Source organism: Eucyclogobius newberryi, unplaced genomic scaffold (genome assembly GCF_026437365.1).
Source record: "Eucyclogobius newberryi isolate DKJ021-1_F unplaced genomic scaffold, fEucNew1.0.hap1 SCAF_9, whole genome shotgun sequence".
NCBI lineage: Eukaryota > Metazoa > Chordata > Actinopteri > Gobiiformes > Gobiidae > Eucyclogobius > Eucyclogobius newberryi.
The window spans coordinates 22,728,978-22,753,064 of NW_027316532.1; the positions used below are offsets into that span (position 1 = coordinate 22,728,978).

Sequence of the window (24,087 nt, forward strand, 5' to 3'; positions counted from 1 at the left end):
AGCTTGACTTAATATAATTACATCTTTAAATTTCAATAATTAATATCCATCCATCCATCCATCCATCCATCCATTTTCTACCGCTTGTTCCCTTTCTGGGTCACGGATGACTGGAGCCTATCCCAGTGACTTCGGGCCTTAGGCAGGGTATATCCTGGACAGTGGCCAACTTGTCACAGGTCAGCTCTGATCAAATGAATCAAAAAAAAAAAAAAAAAGCTTAAAAGTATTCAAAATATATAATTAATAGACTTTATTTCATTTACTGTAATCAAATGAATCACACTTGGCTTAGTTGATCAATATTTAAATGTTACATGACTTGCACTTTTTTCATTGAAAAATTAAATATAAACAAAACATGAGATTTTCATTGTATGTATCTTATATTTATTAAAACATTGCATTAATTGAAAAGAGAAAATCAATTAGATATAGATTATGTTACATCGAAAAAAGTGTACATTTTATTTTGAAAAATCAATAATACTTGAAAATTGCAGGATCAAAAAAATTATCTTTAGAAAAAATCAATTAAATACTTGAAAATGGCAGGATTATTTGGAACACAGTTACTTAAATGATATCACATAGATTAAATGCAACATTATTAATCAAAGACATTTGTTTTCCCTCAAATACAATGAAGAAGCATCACAAAACTTTTACTTTTTTTCACACTTAACAATGCCTGTACTCAATTCTGTTAGAGCTGCACACACTCTTACAATAATGTCAATGCCGGTTAAACCTCTGCACTCAGATTCATCACTTGATTTGATGAGGTTGACTGGGAGTATATCTTTCAGCAGAGTAAAACGATGTTTCAATTGGCCAATGACACATTCTGTCTCAATCCTGAAGGCAGAAGATGGCAGAGACTCATCCATTACATTCAAAACATTCCAGAATATTTTATGGTAAGAAGTTTTTGAAATCATCACCTGGTCTGCCAAATACTCAACTTTAATATTTTGCCTTAACCTGACTAGAGTCATGAACAGCTGCTCCATTTTTGAAACGTTGGCAACCAATTTCAGCTTTGGCTCACAAAAATCGAATACGACTAGAAACACGGGCCATGTAACACCAGTATAAAACACACTTTTCTTATCATTGTCCTTGATGATTTCTGTGGACAGGCCAGCATTTCTTTGGGTTTTGGCTGCCCTCAGTTCAGATCTCAGACAGTCTATCTCCATTAACAGAGAATCACGGTCAGTAACCTCTGTCCGACAGTGTGTGGACGTGGTAGGCCTGGTGACAGGTTGGTCTGCACCTGCCAAACACGACGCCTCCACCTCACAGTTTGCTTCATCTCCAACAACAACTTCCTGGATGTCGTTATCTGCTGCAGGTCCATAAATGAGACCAGACTGACGTGGAGTAAGGAAGCCTGCTGGATCTGCCAAGGAATCATCAGTGACGACATTTGGTGGTGGCAGGGTGAAGGACTTCGGTCTTTTCGGTGTTGGTGTCGTACTTTTTTGATAGTCCAGCATTCTTTTTGCATTTTGCTGTACTTTTCTATTAAATCGGTCCAGCTTTTGGCCAATGCTTCGGAGGGTCATGGCTTTTGAGTCTGGAAAGATGGATGGCACGTAATCAGGGTGATCATCTTCAGAATGTGGTTTACCTGAAACATAAAAATGTTATATCAGTACAAGGGTCAGAATTCAGTAACAGCCGCAGAAATTTCTACTGACTCAGGGGCAGGGCACACTTAACTCAGCAGTACTAACAGACGACAGCTGATTGATGTGACTATGATTAGGCTTAGGCATACCTCTACAATAACTTTAAATTAAATAAATTGAATGATCTCTTGCTTGACACAGAACAAGAGAAAAATGGAACCGAGACACTGGAGTGCAGAGAGGGAACAGGAGAGAGAGAACTGGATCTGTGTTGTTGTGGTTATTTCATCATTATACATGCTTTCGCACATCCGGGAAGTTTACAGGAGTTTTGTTAATAAGAGTTTTTGTTCATAAAAGTTCTTCAATTAAGAGTGTTTTTTTATACTTCCTATAAGTTATCTGTCCTTTCCCCTGTATCTACTGCGTTGTAACACCAAATTTCCATCATTCGACCATTTCCCCATGTGTGGACAATAAAGGCACATCTCATCTTAACTTCTACAGTAGCAACCGAGTCCGCCATTTTGAACGGGGCACAACAAGGTCTACTAGATTCGATATCCAGGATATATGAGGCCAAAATGCCAAAAACCTGCGTTCTGTAAGGACATTGCTCTGTTGTCAGACCAAGGAATGATAGCTTTGTCGTGTACCTTAGTTTGCCATTATAGTCTAAAGAATCAAAGTATTCGTAGCTCATATGGCGTAGAAAAGGATGCAGTCGTGGTAGTTGCTAGTATATCACGTACCCCTTTTAAAATGGCCGCTATTGGGAAGTCCCGTATATGACAACACCGCGAACGAATGTATAAATGCCAACATAAATAGAGCATAAATATGTAGCTTAAAATGAAAAGGAAAAATTCTTAGACCTACTTACCGCGTAGGAAATGTCTGCTACAAACGTAAACATGCTTCGAGTTCGGGACCCAGGGTGATCCATCCTCGTTCATTCGCTTTAAGGCCTTAAGCCATAATTCACGTTTTTTGACGTCTTTCACAGGAATCTGGAAGAATTTAAGTTCCTGACTATGTGATGCACGAGTATTGCATCCCAAAACAACGCAGGTTTTTGGCATTTTGGCCTCATATATCCTGGATATCGTGTGTAGTAGACGTGCGGTTGTAAAGTGCTTAGCGTGCCCCTTTCAAAATGGCGGAATCGGTTGCAAAGGTACAAGTTCCCGGATGTGCTGGTAATTGCCCGGATGTGCGAACGATTTTTGTTTGTTTTGCGTCATATTTTCAAACTTATACGTTTTCAATAAGTGTACTAGTACAACAAAAACATTCTAATCATGCATAAAACTACGGCAAATATTGCGACATCGATCTGGCAACGGAGTTAGAGCGGAAGGAAGTGAACGCGGTCCGTCTGCTTTTATCGTCCCCCGTGAACATGGATCTATTCTCCCGTGACACGTTTTGGATTATTTACTGCTAAAATCTCCCCAGAAGAAGCTTTACAGTTATTTCTTCTGTTCGGTGAGAACTTTGAACTATATTTTCTTACGGTAAATGCACGTTTTTTCCTGCTCTAGTTTTAGCAAAGGTTTTATGAAGCATCCGGGGCTTTTGACACACCAAGGGCAGAAGCAAATGTGTAAACACATGTAAAAAGCTGCATGCTTGAATTATCTGTAGAAAACGTCAAAAAGCTCGTGTTGGATTTATCAAAGATGCAAATTGTCAGTGATGTATCTGATCCCTCTGAAGTGAATTGTGATCTTACTTTATCTCTGTTATGGGAGAAGGATAGTTTTAGTTGGTGGGAAAGAGAGGTTTGGAACATCATGCTTAACAAATAAACACATAAAGCAGTATAAATGTGAGATCAGCTCTGAACTCATTGTTTCATGACAGTTCCAGAAGTGCTTGTAGATATTGTCACCTTGATCTTCATTCATTTGTTAACCCGATTATTTCAATTTGTGCCTTTTTTCTGTGTGTGTTTTGTGCCATGAGTGCCGTTTTTCTTCTGTTCATATATTATATAGTCTAGATTACTATCAGCATGTTAAACATATCCTCAGTTTTTGGAAATGGTGATATTATTCTAGTAAAAAGTGTGATTCATTGACAAATGTGATAATACACAATTCCATTTAATACATATTTTATCATTTCAATGATTACTTTGTTCAATAAACACACTAAGATATACATGAACCCTTTTCATTTATTTTATATTGATGCACAAAATGTGTAAATATTTTATATTAGTTTAATGAAAGCTCTTAAATAACTTTTCGTCATATCAGAAAATAATGTTGTTAGTCCAGTAATAAATCCAGTACTTATCAACTACAACAACTACTACTATTTCTCCACTGTAAAGCACATTGAGTTGCTGTTTTGTGTGAAATGTGCTCTCTAAATGAATATGTCTACGCATGTACTCATTAATAAGTTTATTTTAGTTTGGGATCCACAATGGAGCCTGCAGTGCACCAGCTTTGGCCCAGAGTCCGGCAGCATCTGCACAAACCTCTGATTCTCCTGCAGAGGAAACGCTCCGGCTGCAGTGTCCACTCCTCTGCCTCCCCTGCCCCCTCTGCCTCCTCTGCCCCCTCTGCCCCTGCGACAAGACCCCGAGCTCTGCCACTGGTGTCGCGCCTGTACCAGCCGTCGAACCTGCGCGACGTGGGGCCCGACAGCCGCCTTCAGGGAGAGCAAACCTGCAAGAGTCAGAGGCTCATGCAGCAGGCGGGGCTCATCCACCCCTCAAACCCCGGCTGCTACTACTACCTGCCCTCTACTGTGCGCTCCATGGAGAAACTGGTGAGCGGAAGACCCAAACATCTGTGTAGAGATGATTGCACCGGGGTTTTAGATATCTCATTCTCCTAAATAAAACCTAGATTAACGTAAACACAAATTTTAAATGGAGCTTTGAGAGAAGGATAAATTTGACCTAATCCAGATTAACATTTTTTTTTTTAGGTTTTTTTGACATGTCTGGATGATGGGGATGGTATGAGATTAGAGGTGGTTAATATACATCGATATTTAGATAATCTCATGAATGATGCATTTAAGATATACATGATATTGACATTTTGCAGATTGTTTTATAGTAAAAAGCTTAAGATTGATTCGAGTTCAGTCTTTGTTTGAAGGGACAATGAACAGAGTTGTTCAAATAAAAAACAGTTCTGAACTAGACTGCGCCTTTATAATGACTCTATTGACTTATTATTTGATGAATAAAAGCTGTACAATCTTTTTTGGGCTCAATATTTATCATCAGCGCATTGTATTGCATCAGTGGAGAATATATTTATGTATACATGACTCTCTATTGATACTAATCATCGACAAGTGTGTTTCATTGGGCCATTATATTATTCAAAAGGCTTTAATATTCTGCAAAAATGGTCATCAATATGATCATTTTGTCATGTTTTCTGTTGCAATGTATCATACTTACATTTGTTTATATCATGACAGAAACATGCACACTGCACAAATATATATCAGTATAAAAAGTTGGCAGTGAAAACATACCATATTTTCCAGAGTATAAGTCGCACCAGCCAAAAAATGCATAATAGAGAAGAAAAAAACATATCTAAGTCGTACTGGAGTATGAAATGCGGTTGCAAGTGTGAAAATAACAAATAATATCACATATAAGTCACACCGGAGTATAAGTATATAAGTATAAATGTAAGTATAAGTCACACCCCAGCCAAAACTATGAAAAAAGAAAAATAATAGGTTAATTTTAACTATGAGTGATGTCACATAACAATAAATCCCTGTGTTAATGTAAGAATAACTTTATTTAATAGTATATCATATTATTTAATAATAATATGATATATGTTGGTGTAATCTATGTGCTGTCGTGACACATATTCATGTGCAATTACTGTCGTGATCACATGCAATGGTATTTATGTATTTATTTATTTGTCTATGGGAGTTTTTATTTATTTATAGGAGATCTTCTACTGAAAGTGTTTTTCAGACTTCCTATAAGTGATCTGTTCTTCTGTATCTACCTCTGTATCTACCTGCGTTGCACCAATGAAATTTCCCCATGTGGGACAATAAAGGAATATCTTATCTTATCTTATCTTAATCCTTAGTCTACTCTCCTTTTTATTGGGGATTTATTATTTATTTATTGGAAAGAATCCTGGAAGAAAGGGCTCAAATTAAACAGTTCTTGTTGCTCTCATTTCCGATCAGGTGCGAGTGATCGATCAGGAGATGCAGGCGGTCGGCGGGCAGAAGCTGGACATGCCCAGTCTGTGCTCCGCCGACCTGTGGAGGACCAGTGACCGATGGGAGCTGATGGGGAAGGAGCTGTTTCGACTGAAGGACCGACACGGAGCGGACTTCTGCCTCGGCCCCACGCACGAGGAGGCCGTCACCACTCTGGTGGCCCATCAGAGCACGGTGTCCCACAGACAGCTCCCTCTGCTGCTCTACCAGGTACAAGACACGCGCCGTGGAAACTGGAGTAAACTGTGAACGTAAATGAATTGAGACTGTGTATGTGGACGAGACTGTGTATGTGGACAGAGGCAAGACGGGGGAAGTGGTGTTCATATCTGGACTGCAACAATTTATCTGAATAATTGTTACTAGTTGACTGTTAAATAAATTGTTATCATGTTTTTGGATAATCGTAAACTGAACTATAGACCTTTTAAAACGCCTTCAAAAAGACATTTTATCACAAAGACAGTGGCGGTGTAAAATTAGAATGGCAAAGTAGAACAAACTATTTCTGATTTCCACCAATAAAACTGATTTAATTTGTAAATGTTCTCTATTTAGAATCTTTCAGTCATCATACCGTATTTTCCGGACTATAAGTCGCACCTTTTTTCACAGTTTTGGCCGGGGTGCGATTTATAGTTATATACTTATTCTTATACTTCGGAGCAACTTAACTGTGATATAATATGTTATTTTCACACTTGCAACCACATTTCATACTCCAGTGCAACTTTCTTCTCTATTATGCATTTTTTGGCTGGAAAATACGGTATTTCATTCCGTGTACAATAAATTAAGTTGACAAATCAAAATAATTGCTGGCTAGTCAACTACTAAAAAAAATGTTCGTTGCAGCCCTGATTTATACAATACACTTTTCAACAAAGCCATTACAAGACGAGAATGTAGTAAAACTTACAGTTAAAATACATGGAAGGAATCAGAAAATGTACTGATTATTAACAGTTATCGTCAAATCTAAATAACTTGTTAAAATTGTCTTCCATCTTCTACTTTCCGCTCCTCTTGTTTAACATCACATTTATATTCAACAGAACAGATTTGATGCTAAATATTTTCATGTATTTATTTTGAGCAGGTCAATAAACGCAAGAAAATGGAAATATGCACGAATCCAAAACACTTAATGCTTGAAAAGGAGTGAGAAGAACATTTATTGAAGTCCATCCCATTGTATTTTATGTATTTATATTTTTAAGGCAATTTTAAGAGTATTACTATAAAAACACTGGAATAAAATCTAATTAAATATGTCACTTTTGTTCTTGACAGATCACCCGTAAATTCCGCGACGAGCCGAAGCCCAAGTTCGGTCTGCTGCGAGGGCGAGAGTTCTACATGAAGGACATGTACTCGTTCGACGTGAGCGAAGAGGCGGCGCGTCGGACGTACGAGGCCGTGTGCAACGCCTACGCCGCCCTGTTCGCCCGACTGGGCCTGCCCTGCGTTCGGGTCCAGGCCGAGGCGGGAAACATCGGCGGCACGCTCTCCCACGAATTCCAGCTGCCGGCAGAAATCGGCGAAGACAAGCTTTTGGTGTGCGGCTCCTGCGCCTTCTCTGCCAACGTCGAAACTCTGTCGACGGACCAAACAGACTGTCCCAAGTGCAAAACGGGCAAACTAGCGCAGTCGAAGGGCATCGAAGTCGGGCACACGTTTTATTTGGGTAAAAAGTACTCAAATATGTTCAATGCCGCGTTCAGCAACACCCAAAACAAGCCCGCGATCGCTGAAATGGGTTGTTACGGTCTCGGCGTCACCCGTATTCTCGCCGCCGCCATCGAGGTCTTATCGACGGACGACGAGATCCGCTGGCCCGGCCTCTTGGCGCCCTACCAAGTGTGCGTCCTGCCGCCGAAAAAGGGGAGCAAAGCGGACGGGGCCTCGAGCATGGCTGAAGATATCGCGCACGGTTTGGGAGCGCTGCCTTGTTTGAGAGGGGAGGTCGTCCTGGATGATCGCACGCACATGACCATTGGGAAAAGGCTCAAAGACGCCAAAAGACTGGGCTACCCTTACGTGGTCGTGGTGGGGCAGGCGGCGTTAGAGGAGCAGCCCAACTTTGAGGTGATCTGCCAAAAAAATGGGGAGACGATGTTTCTCAGCAAAGAAGGACTCTTAGATTTGCTGCGTACCGTGGAAACTGTATGAATGCGTGTGTTTGTGTGCAGGTGTGGTGGGACAGTAAAACAATACTATCATTACTTTTTTTTTGTCGGCTGTTATTTGCTTAAGGAGCTTGAGGAAGTGCCTGGGGAGGGGGAGGTCTAGGCCTGGTAGCTACTTGTCGTGTGCCTTGATAAAGATGATTGATGCATTATTGACAGTAGAAACGATGTATGGATATGGTAGAGCAAAGCAAGCGTGTTATTTACTTATAGTAAATAAAGAATGTGATAAACATTGAATCCTAAGGTGCAATTATTTTTGTTGCAGACATTCAGCCCAAACAGCAGAAGAAAAATGCTGTAAATCAGTCCTTTAAAAAGCTAAACCCACGATGAAAACAGAATAAATTGACATCTTCTAAAAATATAGTGATCCCGGTCCACACTCAAAGTACTTATTTTTCTACTTGTGTACTGTTGAAATAGCATTACATGTTCTCATAGACTAGCTAAGTCTCACTTATTTTTGCACAAAATGGGCAAAACTGAACGATTTCGTAAAAACCAACCGGACAACCGGAAAACCCAACCCGGAACTATTGTGTCTTACGTTCTTGTTACCACACGGACCTCATTGCCGCCCGTACCGCAGTTCACGTGTGAAGGTGTGAAGCAAAACAACGAAGCCGGGGAGTTGTTTTCTGTCAGATTTATCCACAAAACTTTAACAAAAATGGGTGACGACGGCGACGATGATGTTATGGATGCTTTTATTGACAGATTCAAGACGGAGAAATATAAGAATGCGTTCAGCGAGGAGAACTGGGAAGAGGTATCACAGTTTACATTTCACAAAACGAGAAAACTGATGATATTTCGATTATATAACCGGTTCAATGTCAGCTGTGATTCAGGATCTGTACCTTTACCTTATGTAAACAGAAAATAGTATCTGTCTAATGCAACAAACAATAATAATAATAATAAAACTATTCTATTTCTTATTTTACTCTTGCCTAGACATGTTTTTGAATTTGAGTAAAGAATAGAAAATCAATTAAACATTCCTGATGTGCTGTTGCTCCAGGAGATGGACAGAATTCCTCTTTTCATGACCAAAGCTCCAGACGTAGTTGACCCAGAGAAATATCCTCAACTTGCTGCTCTTCAGTCAATGATCTACGACGAGGACCGAACCCCAGAAGGTACATTTATACTCTGAGCCCATTTTAATGACAAACACCAGACATTTTCATTGAGCATTATATATATTGCTGTACTGTTCTGTTCAAAGTCCTACAGTCTCTTTAACTATGAACCATCTATAATCATATTTAGAGCTTGGTACTGTTTTAAAAGTATCAAGCCGAATAAAAAGATTTGTGTTCTACGGCTGATGCTAAACGATTTTAAACAAAACCTGTGACAGAAAGAATATTATTTTCTTTTAGTAACACATTTTGATGCCTTGTGTGTCCTTTGAAAGTTACATGGCCGTGTCACCAGACAAATGAACAATAAAAACAAATGCTTTTCTGCTTTTCTCGTATAAATTAAATGGTTTATGAATTTTGCAGCTCTGTTTTGTCTCTTTTGAATCTAGATAATGATAAATACCTGTATTTATGTCCTGAAAAAGTGCAGTTTAGATTTAGGTATGCCACTTTCTGAATGATTCATTTGGATTAACGGCAAGATAATAAAGCACTTTACATTTCGGTTTATTTTTATGAGTAAAGGCTGAGCAGAAAGGACTTAACTTTGCTTCTGAAATCGTTACATTAATTTGATTTGAACTAAAGTCAAAATTTGCTTAAATGTAAATTTTCTACAAATTCAATTTAAAAAAACACGTAATTTTTCTTCTAAAAATGTCACAATTATAAATGTTTTAGTCTTTATGATTTTTTTGTGTTTTTTCACCTTTATACATTTTCTTTTAGTATGTGTAGTGTAGCATTTTACTGCAGTGCTCCAAAGTATGGCCTTAAACTAAAAGACAGATGCGTTAAATGCCACACTGCGGAACATTCAAGGCAAAGTAATGACGTCTCATCCATGGAGACAATCGGGTGGCGAACCGTCCAGCAGAAAAGTTCCACAGTGCACCTTTTAACGCGCCGCCTTTTGCTCTCGTCTGTCCAGAAAAAGCAGAAGATCTCAAGAATGAAGGCAATTCGTACTTTAAGAAGAAGCTGTACAAACCGGCGCTGCTGTCTTACACCGCCGCGCTGAAGATGAAGAGCGACAATCCGGATCTCGACACCGTCATCTTCTCCAACCGGGCGGCCACACATTTTTATCTGGGTAAAGATCATCGACATTTTAGCTTGATGTTTCTATTCAAATTAAATGGCATATTTCTTTTGCAGGGAATATGCGTTCAGCGTTAAACGATGCCACAGCTGCGAAGAAGTTAAAGCCCGATCATCTCAAAGCCCTGGTCAGAGGTGCGCGTCACATTATGTACTCGCTTTAAGGTGCTGTGATGTCATATTTCATTTTTATGTGTGAAGAAAGAAACAATCAGATTAAAAACAAGTAGTTAATGTTAGTTCTCTCCATACATAGAGGTGGGGCTGGGTATTGCCTAGTACCTCACGATATGAATCCCGATACACAGAACTTGATACGATACGCGTTCTGATTCATGGATATCCCTTAAAACCGGTGTTAAAAGTCTTCTAAAATTATGTTTTGATTAAGTAGAATAACAATATTCATTCGAATTCCATCCTCAATAGCAGAAAACAACTGTCCTATGATGAAGTCACATGTTCAGCTCCTCATATTCATCCTCCATGCTGCAGTCTGTAGGTTCAGAAGTGAAGAGCACAGCAATTTCTAATGACTTTACCGTATGTTGTTTAAAAGTATCACAATACTCATCTCTGTATCGATACACGTATTGCCAAGACGTCGGTGACAATATTGATATATTGAGCACAGCCCTACATAGAGGTGACTTCAGTTGCTTCAGTTCCAAGTGCTTTTACGTTACCGTGGACTGTGCAACCATGTGTCGACCATAAAGTAACTATATCAATACAAAATGACTGGTTGAATATTAAAAATAGGTCATTGGTATCGTTTATACTCCACAATTGTGTTGTATGAATGCCATGAAAGTTGCCTCTGTTGTCCATGTAAATCTACAGGAAACATGTACTTCGTCGTCACCATCAGGGGGAGAGTATTGTGGCAGAGTTGTTAACAATGGTCATAACTTGCCCTAAAGCTGCGGCGTCTGTGAACGAGTCTGTGAAGCTTTGATAATCATATGTGAGCTGTTGTTGTCATGGTTGCAGGTGCCCAGTGCTGCGTGGAGCTGCGTAAGTTTGCAGAAGCTTTGAAATGGTGCGACGAAGGACTCAAGCTTCACCCGGAGGACAAGAAGCTGCAGGAGCTTCGAGCCGTAGCGGACAAACTCAAGGTAACGCCAAACGACAGCAAAACAAACTGTAATTTAAAAAAAGAGACGTGCATGAAAAGAAGGAGTAAAGAAATAGACTTTGCTGAACGTTTACAGAAAAAGTACGTATGGTCAGGTCAGTAGTGCCAAAGTAACAGCGCAAACGGACCTGGAACATGAGTTTGTGGATAGAAAAGAAGAGAAAATTAAAGTTTAATACTATTTATTTAATTTGTTGTTCTCGTGTTGTTCACATGTTGTTCACATGTTCACGTGTTGTTCTCGTGTTGTTCTCATGTTGTTCTTGTGTTGTTCTCGTGTTGTTCTTGTGTTGTTCTCGTGTTGTTTTCATGTTGTTATCGTGTTGTTCACGTGTTGTTTTATGTTGTTCTCGTGTTGTTCTCGTGTTGTTCTCGTGTTGTTCACGTGTTGTTCTCATGTTCTCATGTTGTTCTCGTGTTGTTTTCATGTTGTTCTCATGTTGTTCACGTGTTGTTCTCGTGTTGTTCTCGTCTCATGTTGTTCTCGTGTTGTTCTCATGTTGTTCACGTGTTGTTCTCATGTTGTTCTCGTGTTGTTCTCGTCTCATGTTGTTCTCGTGTTGTTCTCGTCTCATGTTGTTCTCATGTTGTTCTCGTGTTGTTCTCGTGTTGTTCTCGTGTTGTTCTCGTGTTGTTTTCATGTTGTTCTCGTGTTGTTCACGTGTTGTTCTCGTGTTGTTCTCGTGTTGTTCTCGTGTTGTTCTCGTGTTGTTCTCGTCTCATGTTGTTCTCGTGTTGTTCTCCTGTTGTTCTCGTGTTGTTCTCGTGTTGTTCTCGTGTTGTTCTCGTGTTGTTCTCGTGTTGTTCTCGTCTCATGTTGTTCTCGTGTTGTTCTCCTGTTGTTCTCGGGTTGTTCATGTGTTGTTCTCATGTTGTTCTCGTGTTGTTCTCGTGTTGTTCTCGTGTTGTTCTCGTGTTGTTCTCGTCTCATGTTGTTCTCGTGTTGTTCTCGTGTTGTTCTCGTGTTGTTTTCATGTTGTTATCGTGTTGTTCTCCTGTTGTTCTCATGTTGTTCTCATGTTGCAGAGAGCGGCGGACAGAGATGCGAGAAAAGCCAAAGTAAAGGAGAAGAAGCTGCTCGGAGAGAAAGAAACTCTGCTCAACATTATAAAGGTAATTTACAGATGAGAGTTGGTTTTGCCCCGTTCTAAGATTTGATAAGATTTGATGTTCATGAGGCAGTTCTCACTATAGCAACAACGTGAACAGGAAAAACATTTAAACAAGTTCTCATCATAGTTTATTTTAGTCTTTTATTTGTCAGGGAACATGTACAAAGTCATTCATATTACAAGAGAAAAGACGAGCTGCACTAGATTTTGCACATAAAAAGTAAATATTTAATTACAATTACAACTAATAATTAAAATTAGCTCAGTAAAATACATACAGACATAAAAAATAATTGTGTTTACTGTTGATTGTCTTGGATGTGCTTTTTGTTTAAATTGTGAATGAACGAATGAATAATATGAAATTGTTGGATTTTATTTGAAATTCCATAAACGTGTCCAAATCAAATGTAGATTTCAGAAACTCATCAGGATTTATGTGCAATTTCATAGTTTTTTTGTCGATTGCCATTGAGGACATAACTTTGGGTTGCCAGATTCTACAACTGAAACCGTTTGCAGCCCATTCCAGATGTGAAACCAGTTGAAGCGTGTTTAAATAGTAAAAAACAAAACAGAAACGACATTATTTTAGCCGTAGATTAGATGTAATACTAAATTTGCCACAAGAGGTCTCACGTGCGCCGTTTATGTTCAGGAAGTGTGTCAAAATAAGAGCCTTTAATGTGAAGATGTGGGGAAAGACTGATTAAAACATGACAAAAATATATATATACTTTATGTTTCAGAGAATTTGTTCAAACTATTATCGTTATTATTGAGATTGCGTCACAAACGAATAAAATAACTGACAAAATATAGAAGTAAAAAAGGTAAAAATAAATAAATAAATGTACAGTTCTTTTTATCTGCTGCTTTTCTTACAAATGTGCAAATTTGTTTTTTTGTTACAGAAAGTATGATAAACGCTAAAATTTAAGCTACATTTCTAAGTGAATTGTTAAAGTATGAGCTGCAACAAATAAACTAAAAGTAGTTGTTTCATATCATAAATAAGTTGTAGATGTTCATTATTCGACCTTCTCCGGAACAAATGTTGATGTTGACACGCCCGTTCATCCTAAATTTGTCATTTACAAAAAATTAACTACTTTTTTGACCCTTTAAACATTAATTGTACAAAATATATACATTTTGTGAACTTATAAAATTGGGACATCAGATGAGGTTTGGCCCAGTGGTTGCTGGGTAATTTTCTAGTGTGATGTCATCAGTTACAAACAGGAAGTAGCAAACGTGGAGACAAAAGTGTTGACGGGGTAAATTTGATGAAGAATTGTATAATGTATTTCTTTTCATTTTATTCTTGGTTTATATATGAGCTTTTTATTTGATTATGAATGATGTAATTTGATTGTTAATTAAAAGATTAATAAGATAAAAAAAAAAAACTAAAAAACCTAGCTTTTCCAGGATAAAGTTTGTATATTCTTTTAGCAACTTGTTTATCCTAACTGCATTTTAGTTCGTCATAGACACATTAATTTAAGCGTTTACCTGGTTAAATAAAGGTTAATGAATAAATAGATTAATAAAGGCGTTGATTGTTTTTGTGCGCAGGAAAGAGGAATAAAGTTCTTGCCGTCCGCCCGGCCTCGGCGCGGCTCCGACAGCGACGAGGAGGAGAAGTCTTCCTCGCCGCTCAGTCTGGACGGCCTGAGTTCACAGGAGGTCACCGGGGCCCAGGTCCACGTGAACCCGGAGGACGGCGCCCTCTACTGGCCCGTGCTCTTCCTCTATCCCGAGCACCAGCAGAGCGACTTCATCTCGGCCTTCTGCGAAAACCACAGGTAAACGTCCACTTCCCCCGTCGTCCTCGCCGCACCTCGTTATTCAATCGTTTGACGTTGTTTAGAAATTCTGACGGGCCACGAATAAGTTAAATAATAATAGTACCGGCTGTGTCTTTGCTCGTCACAATTAAATACACAAAAATTAAAAGTTTAGGAGTAAAAATTCCCAGGTAGAGCTGAGCAATATTGATAAAAATGAATATCTCAATGTTTTTTATTTTTTGTAGTTTTCTGATAACGATAGTCAGAAATATGTTAAAATGTGCCTTTAAATGTATTTGTTTGAAAGTGACAGGCATTTCACATTTGTTTGATTATTATAAACTCAAAAAAGTGCAGGAATATCACTTTTCTCCCTTTTTTGGGAAGGTTTACAACATCACTTTTTGCCTGTTTAGTTTTAATTAGTTGTTATTGTAGCATTTTTAAGATGAACAAACGACTCCATGTTCAAATTTTGCATGTCTTCAACGCAACATTCAAAATATTATAATTTTTTTCAATATATTGACATCCTCTAATGCCAGGTCATTAGTTTTTAAATGTTCAATGGCAATGATTTAAATGTATGTCTTGTTCAGAAAGCTATTGTAATTGTTTTTAGTGAGTCGAAACGAATGTGATGAACTCCATTGATTTAAATCACGGTACAAGTCACAAATGCGATCGATTTAGTTGTGAAATATGCCAATAATATGTATCGTCACGTCCAGAAAATCATCAATATTGCAAGCCATATAATACGTATACGTTTTTTTGGGACATTTATTTGATAAAATCCACATTTCATCTTGAAATGCAATTTAAAATAATAACAGATTAGAGAACATGGTGAATAGGTGTACGTATGCTAACGCTAACACCTTCAGCTACATGACGCACAGACAGAACTGTGGTAAGTGTCTGGTATGTTAACGTAACATATTAACAGTTATTCAGATAACTATAGCATAAAGAAAATGCTAACAAGTTTACCAAAGCATCAGTTTTACCCCAAATCACTAAATCCATTGAATTCTTCTTCCTCTGTGTCACTTCTAAACAACTCCGCAAACTCCGGGGTCAGCACTAGATCATACACTCACGGAAGTAACGCATTTTTTGGCCCTCGTGGCAGAACCACGGCGCGTCATGCTTCAGATTTTGGGTTCGTAGATTGCTAGTCTAGTTTGTTAAATTTTTTCCCCCTCGTCTCCTAACTACTACCAAAACTTTGGGTTAAGGGTTAGGGTTAGGGGTTAAGGGTTAGGGGTTAAGGGTTAGGGTTAAGGGTTAGGGTTAGGGTTAGGGGTTATTGCCTGAGCTGTATCGGCGGGACCGAATTCGTCACTTCCGTGAGTTTTGAGTGTATGATCTAGTGCTGACCCAAACTGCGGAGGTAGAAGAAGTGCAGATTCTTCTTCTGCGTCGCTTAGAGCCTAGAGCGCCCTCTTGTGGTTGTCACTGTGAAAATAAGTCGCACCCCGGCCAAAACTATGAAAAAAGGTGTGACTTATAGGCCGTAAAATACGATAACAAGTCAAGATGCATGTAAAGAAAACCAGATCATCTTTATTCATATTGAGTTTTTTGGACCTTATGCTTGAGTTGGGATTAATATTATTTATTTTTCATGTCGGACAAAATGGCTTTTGGTCCATAATTCTACAAATACAGCACGATTGATCCATTAAAATGTAACTTTCCAGCTTCTCCGATCACCTGTCCGTCATGTTCGGCGAAGAACTTCCACCTTGGGACACGGACCGAAAGTACCGCCCGTCGAATCTGCAGGTTCAGACCGTTTACTCACTTGTACCTGTGAATAAACGATATCGCAGCGTTAAAAATCCACATGTTATATTTCCTCAGCTGTTTTTTGAAGATGAACAGAACGAGACGCTTTACCAGGTCGACGCGCAGACTTCCCTTCTACAAGCACAGCAGCATCGACGGTACTTAAACTAAAGATACAAAAAAGAGAAACAAACAGGAACGACCACATTCATCAGTTACAACGTCGTCTTTACATTAAAACAAAGTGAATTGCACGCATCAGGAAGTACACGGATGTGATGATACTGGTGTTTTTGTTTCCTCGTACATTCTTCCCATTCATTCGTCTAAAAGCTTTCATTTGTTTCCAGGTATTTCGTCAAAGCGGGGACACCAAGTTTCATCCTACTCGTGAAAGACTCTCCATTCTGCCAACGATATTTATCTGACAAGAAAGTGCACAGACTGTAAAAACGATACAAACCTCAGAATCTTCACATAACCTGAGATTGTTAAGATTGTAAATGGTAAAGTCGGTGTGCGTTCGAATGTATTTTGACATTGAAGTGTAATAAATTGTTTTAGCAGTGAGATCCAGCGACCTATCGTGCTAGCATGCTACACGAGCTGTGGCTTATTTTTGGCTAATAACAGTTTTTTCACATTGCATCCCGAGTTCTATAAAAGTGTGTGGATGTCTTTTATCAGGGGATGTTTTCTTGAAGGGGCAAAAGTCCTCAAATTCATTCAAAACAGGAAGCAACGTTAGCTCGGCGTTAGCTCGGCGTTAGCATCAGTATAGTTCTTTCTCTATGGGCTAACTTTAATAAATACTATGAGATCAGGCCGTGAACAGGAAGTTGTGATGGACGTTTCTGACAAATGTTAAAGACTTTACAAAACGGGTGAAATCGTCACCAAAGTGTTTATAAAAGGATGTGTTTATGTCTCAATGCTAACACTAATCCTACTGTTGAAATAAAACAAATTAAAATGACAAACTGAAATAATCTTCACAAGCTTTACTTTAGAATCAAATGTGTTTATTTTATATTGTACATTTTAATACAAGTTAGCGTCAGCTTAGCCTGTTGCTGGGCTCAGTCTATTGATTATAGGTTATATATAAGGTTATTTAAAGGGCCACTGTGTAACTTTCACCTGCGTGTTACACTGGAGAGGTCATTGCTTTGTCTTGAATGTTCCACATTATGGCATTAAACCTGCCTCACAGCAAGAATGCATGTTCCAAGGTATTTTAAACACCTGTAATTAAATAAATGCAACATGGATAAGTTTAATACACTTTTCAAATGATGTGCAGCTCAATTTTAACATGTGTAACTAAACTAAAGCTTCTTATATTGTCAAATCTCAAGCAATTGAAATAAATACTTTGATGGTAAATAGTGAATGTAATCTGAAGGCCACGATCATGAATTTGAATAAATCACTTTCAGTCAAAATATGAAAATGTTTTTAATAATTATTGTCTGTGAACACAGGAGGATAAGTGCTTCCTTAATATGGTGCAACATAAAGCAACGGATAATAAAATAATAAAGTATGACGAGTACAGACAAGTACATTTAAAACCACACCTTTGTTTCCTTTTGGCAGATTCATAGTTGAAATATCTTGTTCTAATCCTTACCCTACAAGTTCTACTCTGCAGCTCTTGTGTCATATGTACTCGAAGTCAACTTCTCAAACCAAGTTTCAATTAACAAGAATTTGTTTTTAAATGAAATAAGGCGGCACTGCGCCTTCTGCTGGTCTGCACTAGTCACCACGTTGCACTTGTGGAGTGGCTTTTTAAGTTTTGTTACTGTAATTGTTAACAAATAGTAATACACAGCAAACGTTAAACAAGTTTATTGGGGTAGATTGTAATTCTCCTTTTTCATTGATGTACATTTTACAGAATAATATAATAAAATAGGTAAATTTACAATCAACTTCCTTTTAATCAACTCAGCAGTTATTATTTCTTTATATATATCTAAACTTGACCAACACACGACACATAATTCAAACTATTCTACAAAAATTATACAAAACCTTGTAATGACATATTTTACATGTAATATCAACCATAAACCAGGTCCAAACATGTGCTTTTTTATTCAAAAGGAACATTTATTTACTCGTGCACAGTAAATAATCACATTCCCTGACAAAGTTATCTGTCACTCATCCTCCAGAACAATGACAATACACACCCTTTTAAAGGCAGTGACATAAACTGACACGTACACACATCACAATCAAATCAGCTCCGAAAGATATGGAACAACCATCACGGTCCTGACGCATGACTGGCCCAATACAGAGGCGCCGGACCATATTTATCACTAACCCATATTCTCATATTATCTGCACACAATAACAGCATAGATAGAATGACATGACATTTCACCATCACACCTCCCACAGACTTTAAGAAGGATAAACTACAGACAGTTTAAGCCCTTTATCTGACGGTGACGGTTTGGTTGACCACCGGACCCGGGCTCATCATCATCATGGGGGCCGGCTGCATGTTGACCACATTAGTCACGTTGACGGTGTTTGGACCTTTGTCTTGTGCTCTTAACTCACGGTGCATCTGACACCACGAGCACCACACGCAGAAGCACGAGGTGCAGATGTCCTTGCACAGATTGCCCTGGAAGAAGAAGAAGAAGAAGAAGAAGAAGAAGAAGAAGAAGAAGAAGAAGAAGAAGAAGAAGAAGAAGAAGAAGAAGAAGAAGAAGAAGAAGAAGAAGAAGAAGAAGAAGAAGAAGACTCATTAGTCAAAAAGTATAGCATCTAATACAGTTAATTTTTTATTTAGTTTTATTTTAGAGGTGCAATAAATACATTTAATCTCTCATTTTATTCTAGCATTTTATTATCAGCTCTGTTTTGATTCACTAAGTGCATATTTAATAAAGCAAAAGAAATACAAAAATACAAAAGTTTTAGTCTCACACATGGAGTAACTTTAGTACAAGGCAAATACATCTGTAATTTATGTTGTTACCGTTACACTTTTTGGTTTTAATTATATTTACATTCTCGCTGGTGCCAAATGTAACTACAAGGAACCTTTTTTTTTTGTATTATTAAAATGCTATTAAATGTCACCTTCTTTTAAAAGCATTCCAAGAACTGCTTGTACCTGTTATTCAGATGTGATTGACATGTCTTTTATTTTGGTAGTTCAGGGGGAAATATTTCAGCCTTTTCTCAGTTTCCTCCGCGTTTCTCTTACTCTGATCTTGTATCGGTGCCGGAGAGCGACCCTGAGCCCCAACCCGGCCGGTGGGACAAAGAGTGGGATCCCGCACACGGCCAGGACCGCCGGGCTGAGGATATCACACAGCGGGAGGCAGGAGTTCTCCTGAAATCTCCCCGAGACCGTGCAGGCGAGGCACGGGCAGCACCAGAAGCCGTAACAGCCTGGACGGCAAAACAGAGGGAAATTACAAACATGTATTTATTAATAAAACATGTGATACAAGTAAATGTTTCTTTCCTGATTTGAATGATTTTGTGAGGACTTTTCCCCATTCAAATGCCTTTATTTTGATTTGAACTGAGCTATTGCTGTGACAACATCCTTCAAATCAGGAAGTAATCCATATGCCTGATTGATATAATAAAAGCTTTTCGATTTACAGTAAAAATATGAAAGATACCTGTCTCGTTTAGTCCATGTTTAGTCTTGGTCTGGACCTGGTTTTGTCCTGGTTTTGTCCTGGTTTTGTCCTGGTTTTGTCTTGGTTTTGTCCTGGTCTGGTCCTGTTCACCTGACCTAGTCCAGCTTTCATTCTGGTTTTAGCCCCACTTTAGTCCCAATTCTGATGTGATTGCGCAGGTACGAACATATCCTAATCCTGGACTAGATCAGACAAAACCAGACCAAACAAGGGACTAGAAAAGCAACAAACCAATTCTACATTCGGACTAAACTCGACTCAAACCAGAAACAAACAAGAACAACTGTGAAGGCACGCTTAATCCTGGTTTTGTCTTGAACTAGGTCTAGTCTAGTCCTGTTCTAGTCCTGGTCTAGGTCTGGTCTAGTCCTGGTCCTGGTCTAGTCCTTTAGTCCAAATACACAAAATAAATGGTTTCTCACATGTTTTCGAGTCCTCGAAACAGTCACAGAGGCCACTGCTCCACTCCACCTCATCGGCTTTGGAATACTTGGCCATGATCACGCTGTTCGGCTGATTAACCTGTACAAATATACAAACACACATTTAAAAAAACTATTACATCAAGGCACCGAAGCCAAACTTAAGACTCATCTGTTCACTACGACAATCGAAAACCTTCTGGCACTTTGATGGTCAAAGATAATAAATGTAAATGTATTGTATTTTTACTTTTCATCTTTCATCTTTCATATTTATTTTACTTTTGTTACTTGTTAATAGACTTTAAAGCAGCTCTGCTTGTGTACACGTCTCTCCATGGCCTAGCACCAAAGTACATCTTGGATATGTTAGTGCCATATGAACCATCTCGGACTCTGAGGACCTCAGGGACCGGCCTCCTGCTGGTGCCAGAGTCAGGACTAAACATGGACCGGCCTCCTGCTGGTGCCAGAGTCAGGACTAAACATGGACCGGCCTCCTGCTGGTGCCAGAGTCAGGACTAAACATGGACCGGCCTCCTGCTGGTGCCCAGAGTCAGGACTAAACATGGGGAATCTGCGTTTCAGTTTTATGCAGCTAAAATCTGGAACAGTCTTCCTGAAGATGTGAGACAGACTTCTACTCTGACAATGTTCAAATCTAAGCTAAAAACAGTTTTGTTTAGCTGCGCATATGACTGAAAGGATTTTTTCTTTGCACTCTTCTCTTTTGTTTGTGATTTTATTAGTTTAGACAATCAGTTGGAATTTTATTGTATTTCTGTTTTTGTAATTTCTTTGTGATTTTAATGCATTTTTCCTGCTGTGTGAAGCACTTTGAATTGCCCTGTGTATGAAATGTGCTCTACAAATAAACTTGCCTTGCCTTGCCTTTCTGTGCCGCTCTTTGGTCAACTTTGTCCTGGTTTTGGTTGTAAAGCGCTGTAGAAATACAGTTTAATGGACTGAAACAGGTGATAAAATTGCAAAATTACATAGAAATAAATACATAAAAATACAGAAAGCTGGAAATGTGCTACAACTAATACTCAAGCAAGAATAGAATACTATAAAAATACATTTGAAACCTCTTCTGCTGTTTGTTACTGCAAAATACAACATATGTAAAGCAAAACAAAAAGGAGAAAAAAATATATGTTCAGGACATTAAAGCCATGGCATAAACCAGATATCAATAAATAAAAACTAAGAAAAATACAAACAAATAAAAGCAAAAAAGGGTTAAAAAATAAATCAATAAAATAAAATAGAAATCATATTAAAACTCTAAACTCTTCACAGTTAATGCTCCTAAAACATATGTAATTATTAAGCAACTTTGAGTATCTTTAAAACATAGCTATGACATAATGTAGACAGCAGTGAATAAATGAAATAAATATATAAGAAATTACATAAAGTGTACAGTTAAGAATAGTTATTATTCACAGTGTGTCGGAAATGCAGAGTGTGATGTTTTACCTGTGCCGCTGGAGCCTGTGGACGACTGATGGGATCTCACTGGCTGAAGGACGGTTTAAATCGCTGCTGAAGCACGACATTCCTGTAAAACCTGAATTTATAGCTCTGAAATGAAAGCTAACGTATAGTGTCACATGATTAATGCAACAATACTACCTCGTCTCCATAGTTTCACAGTTGTAAATCAGTCTGCAATTATGAGAACATTTTCAGTTTTGCTACACTAATAATTACAGTGAATTCACGTTTCTGGCACCTGTTTGTCTCCATGGAGATGTCATTGCTTTGCCTTGAATACTCCACAATCGTATCACACCGGGTTCACGTTTGTTTTGGCATTTTCATTCATTTTATTTATTGATTCAGGGAAAACCTAATGAGAAAAGATTTATTTTTCATGGGTCACTGTTAAAACACAACAGAAAATTAACAACAAACACAGGACACTAATAAATCATATAAAACGAGAGCACAAGGCACTGTGGGTAATTCTTTAAAATCATTAAAAGGCATAACATTATTTAATTTAAAAAGTCTCTGTGTTTTGTTCCAAAGGAGCAAAGTTGTTGAAAGCCTTTTTTCCTGTCTCTGAGTTGATACGATTGGAATGTAAGATAAAAATGTCCTGAGACCTCAAGCGGTGAATACCTGAACTGATGTGCAAGAAACTAGATAATAAACTTGATGGATAAACTTGAGAAATAAACGTGAGAAATAAACTTGAGAAATAATCAGACAAAATGCCAACTAGAGCCTTATAAACAAACAAAAGGCAGTGCTGTTCTCTTTCTGCATCCAATTATCACATTCTACTTTAGAATATTATTCACAGTGGTGAGTTCTGTTTCCTTCTCCTGTAATGAACCTTAGAGCTGAACCTTAGAGCTGAACCTTAGAGCTGAACCTTAGAGCTGGACCTTAGAGCTGAACCTTAGAGCTGGACCTTAGAGCTGGACCTTAGAGCTGAACCTCACGGCTGAACCTCAGAGATGAACCTTAGAGCTGAACCATAGAGCTGAACCCTAGAGCTGAACCTTAGAGCTGAACCTTAGAGCTGAACCTCAGAGCTGAACCTTAGAGCTGAACCTTAGAGCTGAACCTCAGAGCTGAACCTTAGAGCTGAACCTTAGAGCTGAACCTTAGAGCTGAACCCTAGAGCTGAACCTTAGAGCTGAACCTCACGGCTGAACCTCAGAGCTGAACCTTAGAGCTGAACCTTAGAGCTGAACCTTAGAGCTGAACCTTAGAGCTGAACCTCAGAGATGAACCTTAGAGCTGAACCTTAGAGCTGGACCTTAGAGCTGGACCTTAGAGCTGAACCTTAGAGCTGAACCTTAGAGCTGAACCTCACGGCTGAACCTCAGAGATGAACCTTAGAGCTGAACCTTAGAGCTGAACCCTAGAGCTGAACCTTAGAGCTGAACCTTAGAGCTGAACCTCACGGCTGAACCTCAGAGATGAACCATAGAGCTGAACCCTAGAGCTGAACCTTAGAGCTGAACCTTAGAGCTGAACCTCAGAGCTGAACCTTAGAGCTGAACCTTAGAGCTGAACCTCAGAGCTGAACCTTAGAGCTGAACCTTAGAGCTGAACCTTAGAGCTGAACCCTAGAGCTGAACCTTAGAGCTGAACCTCACGGCTGAACCTCAGAGCTGAACCTTAGAGCTGAACCTTAGAGCTGAACCTTAGAGCTGAACCTCACGGCTGAACCTCAGAGATGAACCTTAGAGCTGAACCTTAGAGCTGAACCTTAGAGCTGAACCTCACAGTTGAACCTTAGAGCTGAACCTTAGAGCTGAACCTTAGAGCTGAACCTTAGAGCTGAACCTTAGAGCTGAACCTCACAGTTGAACCTTAGAGCTGAACCTTAGAGCTGAACCTTAGAGCTGAACCTCACAGTTGAACCTTAGAGCTGAACCTCAGAGATGAACCTCACAGTTGAACCTTAGAGCTGAACCTTAGAGCTGAACCTCAGAGCTGAACTTCAGAGCTGAACCTCACAGTTGAACCTTAGAGCTGAACCTCAGAGCTGAACTTCAGAGCTGAACCTCACAGTTGAACCTTAGAGCTGAACCTTAGAGCTGAATATATATTTGTTTTCTCAAAGCCAGGACATGAACTCAAAACCTTTAGGCAGAATGTCCCCACGAATCTTCTAAAAAATAAGTACTTTTTACTTTTCAGTTCAATCCAAAAATGTAGTGGAGTAGAAAGTACATATACTTTCTCTCAAATTATAAAGGTGAAAGATATGTACTGTGAAATGCACTTAATGAAGTACACATACCTTTAAACTATGCTCAAGAACAGTACTTTCACTTACTTCTCAAGAGGTGAGTCCAC

The 24,087-nt window shown here is 38.8% G+C and overlaps 4 protein-coding genes across 5 annotated transcripts; 2 read left to right on the forward strand and 2 right to left on the reverse strand.

The window, feature by feature from the left end:
• Positions 1 to 472: 472 nt before the first annotated feature.
• Positions 473 to 2,774, reverse strand: LOC140354169 (uncharacterized). The gene is made up of 2 exons (XM_072439090.1): positions 2,521 to 2,774; positions 473 to 1,636 (listed from the first exon to the last, which is right to left on the reverse strand). Exons 1-2 carry the CDS (start codon positions 2,717 to 2,719, stop codon positions 666 to 668), a joined length of 1,170 nt encoding a protein of 389 aa, XP_072295191.1. The 5' UTR covers positions 2,720 to 2,774; the 3' UTR covers positions 473 to 665.
• Positions 2,775 to 3,034: 260 nt separating this feature from the next.
• pars2 (prolyl-tRNA synthetase 2, mitochondrial) lies at positions 3,035 to 8,098 on the forward strand. Of its 2 annotated transcripts, none has more exons than XM_072439144.1 (4): positions 3,035 to 3,125; positions 4,061 to 4,421; positions 5,838 to 6,083; positions 7,167 to 8,098. In XM_072439144.1, the coding sequence occupies exons 2-4, from the start codon at positions 4,074 to 4,076 to the stop codon at positions 8,043 to 8,045; spliced, it is 1,473 nt and encodes a 490-aa protein (XP_072295245.1). In that variant the 5' UTR covers positions 3,035 to 3,125; positions 4,061 to 4,073; the 3' UTR covers positions 8,046 to 8,098. The 2 variants fall into 2 exon arrangements, with proteins under 2 accessions (XP_072295245.1, XP_072295246.1); XM_072439145.1 differs by having other exon boundaries at positions 3,086 to 3,154.
• A 556-nt stretch (positions 8,099 to 8,654) lies between these two features.
• ttc4 (tetratricopeptide repeat domain 4) lies at positions 8,655 to 17,154 on the forward strand. Its single transcript, XM_072439217.1, has 10 exons — positions 8,655 to 8,834; positions 9,090 to 9,207; positions 10,148 to 10,309; positions 10,375 to 10,452; positions 11,311 to 11,435; positions 12,482 to 12,568; positions 14,149 to 14,378; positions 16,070 to 16,154; positions 16,233 to 16,315; positions 16,508 to 17,154. The coding sequence occupies exons 1-10, from the start codon at positions 8,736 to 8,738 to the stop codon at positions 16,605 to 16,607; spliced, it is 1,167 nt and encodes a 388-aa protein (XP_072295318.1). The 5' UTR covers positions 8,655 to 8,735; the 3' UTR covers positions 16,608 to 17,154.
• Positions 17,155 to 18,163: 1,009 nt separating this feature from the next.
• Positions 18,164 to 21,783, reverse strand: LOC140353345 (cornifelin homolog B-like). Its single transcript, XM_072437857.1, has 4 exons — positions 21,745 to 21,783; positions 20,263 to 20,362; positions 19,393 to 19,580; positions 18,164 to 18,804 (listed from the first exon to the last, which is right to left on the reverse strand). Exons 2-4 carry the CDS (start codon positions 20,336 to 20,338, stop codon positions 18,610 to 18,612), a joined length of 459 nt encoding a protein of 152 aa, XP_072293958.1. The 5' UTR covers positions 20,339 to 20,362; positions 21,745 to 21,783; the 3' UTR covers positions 18,164 to 18,609.
• Positions 21,784 to 24,087: the final 2,304 nt, after the last annotated feature.

Bases quoted from the DNA above. Each gene is read 5' to 3' on its own strand.
- LOC140354169 (XM_072439090.1), bottom strand. From the start codon at position 2,719: ATGCCAAAAACCTGCGTTGTTTTGGGATGCAATACTCGTGCATCACAT. The intron at 1,637-2,520 runs GTAAGTAGGTCT...TTTATGTTTCAG, and splicing joins TAGCAGACATTTCCTACGCG to GTAAACCACATTCTGAAGAT.
- pars2 (XM_072439144.1), top strand. From the start codon at position 4,074: ATGGAGCCTGCAGTGCACCAGCTTTGGCCCAGAGTCCGGCAGCATCTG. The intron at 4,422-5,837 runs GTGAGCGGAAGA...ATTTCCGATCAG, and splicing joins TGCGCTCCATGGAGAAACTG to GTGCGAGTGATCGATCAGGA. The intron at 6,084-7,166 runs GTACAAGACACG...TGTTCTTGACAG, and splicing joins TCCCTCTGCTGCTCTACCAG to ATCACCCGTAAATTCCGCGA.
- ttc4 (XM_072439217.1), top strand. From the start codon at position 8,736: ATGGGTGACGACGGCGACGATGATGTTATGGATGCTTTTATTGACAGA. The intron at 12,569-14,148 runs GTAATTTACAGA...TTTTGTGCGCAG, and splicing joins CTCTGCTCAACATTATAAAG to GAAAGAGGAATAAAGTTCTT. The intron at 16,155-16,232 runs GTTCAGACCGTT...ATATTTCCTCAG, and splicing joins ACCGCCCGTCGAATCTGCAG to CTGTTTTTTGAAGATGAACA.
- LOC140353345 (XM_072437857.1), bottom strand. From the start codon at position 20,338: ATGGCCAAGTATTCCAAAGCCGATGAGGTGGAGTGGAGCAGTGGCCTC. The intron at 19,581-20,262 runs GTGAGAAACCAT...TTTGCCGTCCAG, and splicing joins TTTCGAGGACTCGAAAACAT to GCTGTTACGGCTTCTGGTGC. The intron at 18,805-19,392 runs GTAAGAGAAACG...TTCTTCTTCCAG, and splicing joins GGCACCGATACAAGATCAGA to GGCAATCTGTGCAAGGACAT.